At 43.6% G+C, this 11,757-nt stretch overlaps 1 protein-coding gene across 1 annotated transcript; it reads left to right on the top strand.

The window, feature by feature from the left end:
* The first annotated feature begins 461 nt into the window (after positions 1-461).
* On the top strand, positions 462-10,806 carry GPR20 (G protein-coupled receptor 20). Its single transcript, XM_042869796.1, has 3 exons — positions 462-544; positions 9,453-9,644; positions 9,912-10,806. Exons 2-3 carry the CDS (start codon positions 9,468-9,470, stop codon positions 10,533-10,535), a joined length of 801 nt encoding a protein of 266 aa, XP_042725730.1. The 5' UTR covers positions 462-544; positions 9,453-9,467; the 3' UTR covers positions 10,536-10,806.
* The last annotated feature ends 951 nt before the right edge of the window (positions 10,807-11,757 follow it).

Raw genomic sequence — 11,757 nt, 5'->3', positions numbered from 1 at the left:
ATCATATAGAGAAGATGAAAAGAGAAGTATTTTTCTCCTGTGACACTGCTGTGGCCTTGAGCTGATAGTGTTCTCAGTAAGAAGATTTAATTCCCACAGGGACATAGGAAAATAGACCTGGGGAGGGGGCAGGTGGTGCAGCAACACCAATATTAGTTCAGTAGAGATGTTCACTGTGAGCAAGGCTGGAGCTCCCTTTAGTGTTTCCAACACTTCATAAATTTCAGAGAGATTTCAGGGCAAGGAGCCAGATGTTTCAGGAGAAATTCTGAACGCTAAAGACAAGTGGAAATTTTTTTTTTTTTTTTTGGAGTGTGTATTTTTTCCCATTAGTTGCAAAGCTATATTTAGAAGAGAAGGGGGGAGAGAGAGAGAGAGAGAGAGAGAGAGAGAGAGAGAGATAAGGCATTTCTTCATATTCTGTAGTTACTCCAGTTCTGCTTGTAGGAACAGATGTCTCTTTCCTGGGGCGACAGCATTCAGGTCCACAAGGAAACTTTCTTACCAGCAGCTCTTCAAACATAGAAGGGAGATCCGGCCAGAGGTAAGTCAGTCCTGGTGGAGGAATATATCAGAAGGATTGCAGCAGCAGATGCTTTGGGACAGTGGTCAAAGTGGTACAGGGGAGCATGATGTGGAAGAGGTAACAGTAAGGGGACAGGAGGGAGTCACTGAAGACCTGAGCCCAAACTTAGAATGGAAAGCATGGCTATCATGGAGCCCTGGAAGGTGGAATGGCACCTTGTCGAACACATGGAAGATGTCCATGGTTCTGTACTTGCTGCAGGTGTGGAAGTTCACCAGGAGGTGCCCATTGGGACAGCAGGGCTGCAAGGAGGTTTCTGCATTGTGAGTTTTTCTGTTCTGGGGTTTGAGGGCAGTGCAATGCTATTTGTTTGTTCCCCAAGGAGATGGGGGTGATGAAAGATGTGTGAAGATGCTGACTTTCCCCCGGTGAAAAATACTATGCCAGCTCTTGTGAGGAGTGGGGTGATTTCTTGTTTGAGTATGTATTCTTTGACATGGTTTAGTGGACATAGTGGTGATGAGTTGACAGTTGGACTAGATGATCTTAGTGGTCTTTTTCAACCTCAGTGATTCTGATTCTATGATTCTATAATGACCTGTATGCAGGCTTCTGAAGCCAGAAAAGGAGATAGTGTATTGCTGGGAACAAGGTTGCCAGGGCTGGGGTTGTTTTATCTCTGGCTGTGCTGATTCTCATCCTAAGGAAAAGCAGATTCTCTCCAAGATCCTTAACAACACCTCTTAAGAAATGCTTTAATAGTAATACACCTGCTAACACCTCAACTTTTTCCAGGTTAATCTGTTTAATCCAAAACTTGCAAATCCCCAAAGGCACAGGGGGTTTCTGTCTGCACAGTGCAGTGACTCAAGTGCCTAACATGGGAAACCATAGCAACCAGCCTCCAAAAGGGTTAAGATCTGGTAATCTACCCTGGGATGCCTCCCTGCTCAATCCCCCTGGTTCCCACCTGCATTTGTATCACCTCCATTACCAGTGCTCTCTGGGGATTGAGCCTGGCTTTCTTGTGTTCTGGACCATACAGAGTCCCAGGTACTGCCTGACAGCAAAACTTCACCGCTGCTCTTCCCACACTGTCCTGCTCAGGCTTCTTGGCAAGGGATGGAGCCAGCAGACAGCTAAAAGCAGAAAGAGGGAAACGTGCTCACAGACAACTAAATTTGCAATTAAGAATTTCCTTTTCAAAAAGCAAGCAGCAACACACAGGCCTAATGTTGCTCGGTTTTAACTCCTGCAATGCTTTTGCACTTGTCTGTGAAGTTTTTCTCTGTGCCAATGTAGTAATTCTCACTGCAGGGTTCTCCTCGTGCACAGCCACAGTCATTTTTATTCCAAACTGACATTTCTAGCACTGCGCCCCAGGCACCTTTGAAAGGCTAGATGGATTACTGTAATCCCCAAAAACTCAAATACATTTCTCTTGTAATGTTACAACCTCCCAAGAAGACAGGCACAATTCCATTTCTACTGGCTAGCCCTACGAAACTCCAATTCCACGAGTTTCTTTCCACATTTAGCTTTGAACCACTAAAAACCACTAGTAATTTTTTTTTTTTTTTCCAAAAAGAATGCTCTTTCCCTTCATATTACACCGATCCACAAAGGAGAGAGAGGGATACAAGAAGAAAGTCATGCTCTGATTTCTCTTAGAGTCTAATGTGGAGACGTAGATGACAGATGGCACTTGGTACTAGTCCTGGCAGGCTATGAGATCACAGAATTATAGAATGGCCTGGGTTGAAAAGGACCACAATGATCATCTAGTTCAAACACCCTAGCTATGTGCAGGGTTGCCAACCACCAGACCAGGCTGCCCAGAGCCTTGAAATGCTAACATGATTTGTAGAGAATTCACCAGTACATTTAGGAATTCCATCACTCCAAGGCCAGGATCTGGTAGAGTAGAAAAGCAAGACACGGAAAATGCTACAGAATCTATAAGTCATTGTAGACATCTAAATGTTTCAGGAGGGACTTTATAACACAGTGAGACAGAAACAAGCAAGTGGAGGTGTAAATCCTCTATTAGCATTCCTAAGGTGATCCATACAAGCAAGCTTCATCTAAATGTGCTGAAGGACCTCTGGGTGCCCACTGTGAATGGTGCACATTAGTGGGTGCAGAGAGGCAGACATATGACCTGCAACCTGTGCATACAATCCCACGTCTTTGTTCACTTTATACATACATCTAGGCTCTTTCTTTTAAAGACTGTGGCATTACTGTGCAAAGGGACATAGAGGAGTTTTAAGCTCTGAAGAAATCTGCCAGCACATTAATTGCTTGCTCTGTGTACCTTTGGGAGCTTCGTCCCATATTTTTCATGCATGCTCAGGACAGGGTTGAAAGACGACCATGCAGCAGTTTTTGGATTTAAAATAGATTGTCTCTGGGGTGTCATGGACTGGTGATCCATCAGCTGGTGTTAAACAGCCAACTTAAGCCCAAATGCAGAGAGCAGACCAGTTCAAACCAGGCAAAATCCCTCCCGGTCATTTTGCTCCATGAAGAAGAGGAATGCAGTTTGGAGGGTTACATTCCCCTTCTTCTAAGTGGAAGGGATCTTTCATGGACTTGGATGACCTGTTGGACTAAATTATTGCATAGCCACCCACAGGCTATTACTCATCCCCAGCCAAACCTGGAAGTTGGATTCTTTGTGCACAGAGGACCTGATTTTGACATTGGGTTTCCTAGAGAGCATGGAGTACACCTGTGTGCACACAGCATTCAACTATGAACAAGGTGGGGTAGAAATCAAATTACAACTCATGGCAACACCCAAAGCAGTGTCTTGGGATGGAGAACCACATGTAGCCTCACTGGCACCATCAGACAGGAGGAAAATGGTTTAAAAGCAACATCAACCCTCAAACCAACATTGCATTTATCCCCCCAGTACACATCCTTAGGCTGTGATTGCTTCCATGGCCTGAAGGACAGCATCCGGCCATTCCTTGGGACTGGACATTTAAGTTTTTCCTTTGCCCAGATGGGATATCTGATTCTCAAACAAAACTAGAAAAATGTAAAAGTTTGGGTTGGTGGGTGTTAATCCCTCTTGCTGGCATGAGAGGAGTATTTACACCTTCCTCTAGGCTCCAGGCAAAGGCATGAATTTAGCTCATGGTTCTTCTAACCATGGGACAAGGTGGGACATGCTGACCATCATGGTCTTCAGGCAATCAGTTACCATCTATCCCCAGCTAGGCTGGTTCTGCCAGAAGTAACATATTATTTGGTATAAATCTGAAATTATTTAATGTTAGGCAAATAATGAAGAGAGCCAAGTTCTTTCTTTGAAAAGAAGACATCCAACATGTTTGCAGTGTTGCAATGCATTGGGACTGTGTAGGGAAGATCTAAATAAAAAAATGCGTTGAGGAAAGTTTTAGTAAACTTTTTGGAGGTTCATAATAGAGGAAACAAGGATAATCTGGGCTTGTTCAGTACTTATCTGTGTGTTTGTCAGCTCTGGCTTCCTGTGGCTTCCCAATGTTTTCCAATTTCTTGGCTAATTTATACCAAAAACTGGCAGAAGGAAAAGATCACCTTAATTTTCAGGAAATTAGGCAGAAATGAAGGATAAATCCAAACAAGTTCTGGAGCCAAGGAAAGAGTTGGAACATAAGTCCTCATTAATACAACCAGATGTCCACGTGGGGATAAGCTATTAATAACCATCTAAACCAGGGTAAAACATTGATCCAATGTTTTGATCAAGACACTGAATCATAAAAAGCCAGGTGTCATTTTGTCTGGCACCCACCATGTCAGATCTGTGTTTTGAGTATCCAAAACATCTGTTTGTTCCACTGCACTGCAGGAGAAGGAATAATCCTACCCTGGACTGAATCTGACAGTTTTCAACTGCAGTTCCCCCCAGTCAGGTGTTTCACACACTTTGTCTAGCCACCCTTAGTCCTGGAAGCTTCTAGCAGACATCATGTCCTGGAATCAAATGAGAGCATGAAGGTGTTCCAAGGGGTGGAGCGCCTCTACTGTGAAGATAGGCTGAAGGAACTGGGCTTGTTCAGCCTGTAATAGAGAAGTCTGCAGGGAGACCTCATCTAGCCTTCCAATATTTAAAGGGAATTTACAAACTTGAGATAAATCAACTTCTTACACAGCTAGATAGTGATAGGACAAGGGGGAATGGTTTTAAAGTAAAGGAGGAGATGGTTTTAAAGTAAAGGAGGAGATGTGGATTAGATGTTAGGGGGAAATTTTTACTGAGACAGTGGTGAGGTGCTGGTACAGTTTGCCCAGAGGGGCTGTGGATGCTCTGTCCCTGGAGGTGTTTAAGGCCAGGTTGGATGGGGCCCTGCACAACCTGATATAGTACTTGATCTAGTGATTGGGAAATCTGCCTTCGACAGAGGGGTTGGAACCTGATGGCCCTTGAGGTCCCTTCCAACCCAAGCCATTCTACAATTCTGTGTTGCCCTCAAATATAGGGTCTTCCCTACCCTGGGAATAGCCCCATTTCTGCTTTGCAGTGGCATAATTCTCCACCCATACATAGCTCCCTTCTTACAGATGGGGGCTAGATGGGAACCTAACCCCTCTATCAGCTGGATTTGTTCCCTTTCTCTCCCTTTCTCTTTCTCAGTTCCCACGATCAGCAAACCCACCCTCCCCAGGCTGACAGAATGAGCTCTACTACATATAGGGCCAGTCCTCAACATGTAGAAAAACACCATATTTGGCCAGTTTGAGCCAGAGTTGAGCGAGAGCTTGCCAGGAGAATCATACAATTTAAACCGAAAGAGAGTGAGTTTAACCCTTCATTTATAAACAGGATGATAAATCACCTATGGAACTTTAAACACGGAGAGACTGCAAAACTAAACACAAGCTGCCTCCATGCCAGGCAGCAGAGCAAGGTTAGCAGACAGGACAGGGTGAGGGGGACAGGGAGATGAGAGAGGAGCCAGTTTGTCAGGTCAGATGTTCAGATTCAGGACAGGGAGATGAGAAAAGTTGAAGCTGTTTATACTAAATAACACTTATGAATGTCCTTTTCATCTTCCCCATCCCAGTGCCTGTCTCTTTTGTTCTCCTTCTGTGTGCAGAGATCCTATCAGTACGCACAATAAATAAACCTTTTGGAGAGTGCTCAGGACAAAGCTCAGTTGCCTGATCTGGCTTTTCTTTTCTATCCCATTACTCGAATTGCTGAGCTCAACCCAAAAGTACCATGGGTCAAGGAAGAAACTCCAGCTGACTTCAGCAAGCAGAGGGTGAAGCATAAGGCTAATACAGAGCTAAAAGTTGGGTGGAATGAAATACGAGATGGCCAAGGATATCCTCTAGGGGCAAGACGTAGCACTGAGTTGCCCATGCTAAAAGAACAAGTGGGATTCCAAGCATCAAAAGAAGAGATCGCAGGCCCTGGTTTCAGCACAGTGACCATCTGTTTCCTATTTGGCCCAAGAACGATGGAATTGGTTGTGTCATGCAATGATAAGAAAGCATTTCAGAGCAAGTCCCTGTCTCCCAGTGCTGAGCAGGAACCTTTATCAAAACGAGGGAAACCAGCTCAAACTCCAGTCGCCCTCCCTCCCTATATCCCACTTCTACCCAGATGCCTGCTGTACTTTTAAGGAAATGCTACCCACAGCCTCTGAGCCAGACAGACAAAACCCAGCCTGAGAGGTATAGTATAACAGCATAGGTCAACTGGAGCATTCATACGGCGCTCAGAAGGGTGCATGTTTACCAATCACAGATTTTGCACACTACCAGCTCCGTAAAACAGCATTTCCATTGAAATCTGGGGAAATGAGGAGTGAATTAGGCATGAAGAAAGCCCAGCTCCAATTCCCCTAGAGATTTTAGTCAGAGGGGTAGCACAAGGGCTGTTAATTCTGCAAGAAAAGGTGACTAGTTCATGAGCTCATGCTACAGCTGCAAGCCATAAATAGTGAGACCATAGCAAAACAGAGGTTTTCAGAGGCTGCAAAGCTTCTCACGACCTTCACTGACTGCTCCATGGTTATGCATAGCTGAACTGACTCACTTTAACACCTGCATTAGTATTTCTGATAACAGAGAGAGACCTAGTTGGGGTAATTTTTGGACTCAGAAATGAGGGGAGGGAGGCAAAATTGGAAGGCTTTGGGAATGTTTGTCTCTCCTCGCACACGAGGTCAGCGTGCCTTTCTGTGCCTTGTTTAGCCTGCTGCAAAATGGGGCCATGTACCTTTGTCAAGTGCTTGGAGACCCATAATGGAAAAATACTTAGTAGCTGTTAACCAAGGGTTTGGTCTAGCTCCATCTCATTAAAAGCACTCAGAGGAATGTTGTTGCTTTGCCAGTCCAGCTCTCCATGCTTTCTGCTTGTGAGCCATGTAATAGGAGCAGTCCCACAAACTAAAAGGCCATTTACCCAAACATTCATCAGAAACAATCTGATGAGAGGAAGACTTTTCCCCCTACAGCCCCAGAACAGTTTTACCATAGCTTGTATGAAAATCTTCAGAATTACTTAAATTTGTCAGCATTTCTTTCACGTTGTTGCTTGTGTTGTGAGCCCAAACAGGGCAGCAGTAGAGTAGGAAGAGACACCAGCTCTAACATAGATCCTCCATTACAGTGATAAAGTGCTGCCCATTATTTGTTGGGTGATTGTAGTATTTGGAGTTTATTTCATTGCACATGAGATTCGGGGGAAGAGGGAACTTTTAAACCAGCAGACTATACGACTATATATAATCCTATATGACAAGGATTGGACAGCGATCACAGGTGATACTTTCCTACTAGTCTAAAATGCTCTGCATACCTCACAAGTATTATGAGGATGAGACGCATTTGAATGCAGTTCAAGTTACTTGGAATAGCAAAGATAAATATCAGGTGTTCCTGATAACAGATCTGAGAGTGAAGAAATACTTTCTGTAAGAGGCAAGCTACCAAGAAGACATAAAATCAGAGAAAAATGCCAATGCCTTACTATTACAATGGGATGAAGTGCCCTATAGACCACACGAGTTAAAAACCTCAAGGGTCTGCTAAGGGATGAGATAGCGATTTTTAATTCTCCCCTTGCTCACCTCTGTCTGTATGAACACAGATATACAAGCTCATGCCACATTCAAGAAGCAAAAATGTCTGTATTTCCTGGTTTGCACAGTGCAGTGCCTTCCACGGTGCTCCCCTTGACGTCATCTGCAAATGGAAACTTGGGAGCAGATCCAGGCATCTGCTCATTTCAGTTTGTTTTTGTAATTAAAGAGCCACACAAACAAACAGAGTAGATCAACTAGTGAGAATATTAGAAAATCATTTTAAAGTGATGCTAGCATTCTGCATCTTTCCCATGGGTGTTCCGCAGATGCCACACTTTGCAACTCCACTACCTTCAGTCAGCCTTGGGTCCCATTTTTCCTATTATTCCCTAACAGCATCCTTGGCACAAAATGTGAGACTTTCCCTGAGGAGTAGGCAGGGAAATACCATACAGATAAACCACAGTTGGGCTATGGCATCCCGTGAGGACTCTTGATCTTAAGGGTTGACAATTTATCAAACTTTAAAACCTTCTCCAAGCTGAGAAGGAGCAGAAGAGCACCCATTGTTTGGCAACTCAGTCCTGTACAGAAGCCTGTTTAGCAATATCCTATGACCCTATCACCAACACAGGCTCAGAACTGCTCTGCTGGAAAAGACCTGGGCATCCTTGGCTGTGAGAAAAGCTATCAAGTATTGTGTTTTTATTGCAAACAAAGGGAAGCGAAGACAGGCTGAGAGACCTGGGACTGTTCAGCCTGAAGAAAAGAAAACTGAGTAGGGATCTCATCAATGAAATATATTCAAAGGGCAGGATGGATGCAGCCAGATTCTTTCCAGTGGTGCCCAGTAACAGAAAACAGGGCACAAACTGGAACATAAGAAGTTCCACATGAAAATGAGGAAAAAACTTCGTGCAAGTGCTGGAAGATGTGTTTGCAGCTCCTTGTCTACCAGCCCTTTTGCACTTGGCTCTTTGGTAGCAAGGATTTCAAACCCTCATAACTCAAATCTTTCAGCATTAGTCTCTGCTGATTCAAGCTGATTTTTTTAACCTCACAGTCCTGTTCAGCTTCTTTTGAGATATTCCAGACATTTTTCAACCATTTATTTTTATTGAAACCAGCCAAGTCTCTGTATATATTGAGCTTTTTTTTTTCTTTTTTTTTTTTTTATCTTCTAATATACAAATCAGTTTAAAATAGTGTGTAGGTCAGGAATGATTTGCAAATTAAACTGTCAAATCCTGGCAGGAGTAGTGGCTGACACCCTTAGTTGAAATCTCCCAGCTGCTGTTGCTGTGAGTACAGATACCTAGAAAATGCCACACAATTTGCATGTGTTTTCCTGGAAAAAGCCATCCTTTGATTTTAGGAAAGCTTCACAATTCCTGAAAATGCTGCTGTGCACAGCTCTCTATGGGATCACCTGGCCAAGGGAAGGGATGCAGTATTCTAGGAGTGAGATGATGGGGCTGTGGTTCTACCAATGACCATTTTCCATGTGGCTGACCCAAGCATGACCCACACACCTCGATTTTCCCTTCTCCTCTCTGCTCCCTTTGGCATAGCTTACTTCTTTGTCCTTGCACAGTTCTTAAAATCACTTTTAAACAGGAGCAACTTGAGGTGCAGATTGTACATTACCTCCAAAACTCCCATCTGGAACCACCGAACTAGAATTGTTATAAAAGCAGATATTTTCCTAGCAGTGAGGGACAATCCCAGCCTGCCACTTCATATATTGACAGTTAAGATGCCTATCGAGTACAGCAGTACATATAACTACTGAGGCTGTGCAAATACATTGGTTAAAATGTTCTTATATGACAATATTCTGAGCTCTGCAGTGTGACATACACATCAGTATATCCCTGTATCTTTTCTTCCAGATTGCTGGAAAGCCAATGACCATGCCGACATCCTCCACCCAAGTGTCAGATCTTGACCATACCAACTCTACCCAGCAACCCAACTCCAGCATCTACATGTTCTCCAAGTTCATCCACCCTGACAGAGAATTGTACAAACAATTTTACAGCCTATGGATTGCCCTGATAGTTGTCAATGCTATTATCTTCTTGGTGGGTGTTGTGCTGAACAGCTTGGCATTATATGTGTTCTGCTTCCGTACTAAGACAAAAACCACCTCTGTTATTTACACCATCAACTTGATTGTTACCGATCTCTTGGTAGGCTTCTCCTTACCCATACGGATCATCATGTTCTATACTGCAGAGGACTGCCTGAATTGCTCCTTTGTTCATATCTTTGGCTACTTTGTCAACATGTACTGTAGCATCCTCTTCTTGACGTGCATCTGTGTTGACCGCTACCTGGCTATCGTACAGGTGCAAGCCTCACGAAAATGGAGGAATCCCACCTGTGCCAAGGGGATCTGTGTCTTCATTTGGATCTTTGCAACTGTAGTGACTTTCTCCATCCTCATCATGGCAATACAGTTTGCCCAGTGCTGCATCTCTGAGATTCTGGTCCTGATGGTCTGCGAGTACTTCTTCCCCCTCATCATAATCATCTTCTTCACCACCAGGATTATGTGTGCTCTGTCCAAGCCCAGCCTCATGCACCAGAGTCGGGAGAGGAGAATGAAGGCTGTGCAGCTCCTTGTCACCGTCCTCATCATCTTCATGATCTGCTTCACTCCTTTCCACGTGCAACAGGTAGCGATCTCCATCAATCCAGACATGTCCCACAATGTCAACGTTCTTGTCTACCATGTGACAGTGACTCTGAGTAGTCTCAACAGCTGCATGGACCCTATTGTCTACTGCTTTGTCACCAACAACTTCCAGTCAACCATGAAAAATATCTTCAGGAAAACCGAACCAGAGCAAACTACTGTGGACATCCTGGGTATGAACAAGAACACCAAGGGTTCCAATGCAATCATCACCTTCTCAAACACAATAGGAGGCCCTGTGAGCTTGCCGTCTCCAAGCAGTGTCCAGATCTAACCCACTTCTGATGGGACGTGCTGCAGTAAACCAGTGTGATGATGCTGGAACCTTGGTAGGGTGCATGGGTACCATTGTCTGACATCTTTGTTCTTTAGGGAGACTTTCAGAATGACAGTGGTGGAATTTATTCCTCAAAAACATTGTGGTCTGTTTGGAAAATTGAACTTACAGTGCTTTTATTACCAATACAAAAGAAGGTTTATTAATTACTGTTGCCCACAGGAATGTTTTCTTTGTATTTTAATACAGACATTTTGCTAACAACAAATTCCATATTGTGGTTTTCTTTTCCTCTTTGACTTTGTAATGCAACACTACTATGATGACTTAGAAAGCAGTAAATCCCTCTGTTTTCTATGAAAGCTTTCAGGCCTTGGATGTGTACTTAAGAGTAAAGAATAAGAGTCATGTTTCCAGGGATACCCACGACTTAAGATGCCAAAGGGATGAGACAGAAAGTATTGTAACACGTATCACCAGCATCCACTCTGTTGTTTCTGAAAAGGTTGGAGCTTTTACAGGGTAGAGATTGTGAAGTCAAGCAGTACTATCTCCTCTCTCTATTTAAGCATAAGAGAAAAAATATTTGTGGGTATGTATGTTTTCATACACATTGTCTGGGTTTGGGGAAAGATTAAAGATATGTTCCACCATAATTTGGATCACTAAATCCCCTGAACTGCAGATGAGCTTACAAAGAGCTGTGAAAATGAATGTGCTTTCCAGCAAACTCTGCTGTTCGGCTCTCTCTCCCTGAAAAACAGCCAAGATGAAAAGCAGAACCAGACTATAATGCTATACTATCCTTGTCTGAGTTTTCTTCCTGTCACATTGCGAAATCAGGGCTTTCAGTCCTAATTCCCACCATCAGTTCATCCACTCAGTCATTCAAATGCTGATGTTTCCAGGGATAGAAAAACAATCTATCTCAAGCACCTAAGTCAAAATTCACCCCAGAACAAAGTCCCTAAAATGATTTAAGAACTATGTTTGGAAGATATGTAAGGATAATGATGCCAGGAGAGTCTGTCCACAACAGTGGGTACATGTCCTAGTTTGGACTGCAACAATTAAGCAATGCAAAAATAAAAAAATCATTGAATAAAAAGTGCATAACATGCAGCACAAATGGCAGTAACAATTGTTACTGCTCCATTTCTCCTCATCCATTATCATTCAGGACAGTAGGCTTTGTTGGTCTAAGCTGGGCTGGAATATT

This window comes from Lagopus leucura, unplaced genomic scaffold (assembly GCF_019238085.1).
Source record: "Lagopus leucura isolate 7727_CA_CO unplaced genomic scaffold, USGS_WTPT01 Super-Scaffold_100002, whole genome shotgun sequence".
Classification (NCBI taxonomy): domain Eukaryota; kingdom Metazoa; phylum Chordata; class Aves; order Galliformes; family Phasianidae; genus Lagopus; species Lagopus leucura.
The sequence above is the reverse complement of the archived record's forward strand: the minus strand, read 5'-3'. Positions and strand labels throughout refer to the sequence as shown.

What these genes read in the sequence shown, in the direction of transcription:
- GPR20 (XM_042869796.1), top strand. Translation starts at nt 9,468, where the DNA reads ATGACCATGCCGACATCCTCCACCCAAGTGTCAGATCTTGACCATACC. An exon ending in TCAATGCTATTATCTTCTTG is followed by an intron (nt 9,645 to 9,911) that starts GTGGGTGTTGTG and finishes GCTATCGTACAG; the next exon opens with GTGCAAGCCTCACGAAAATG.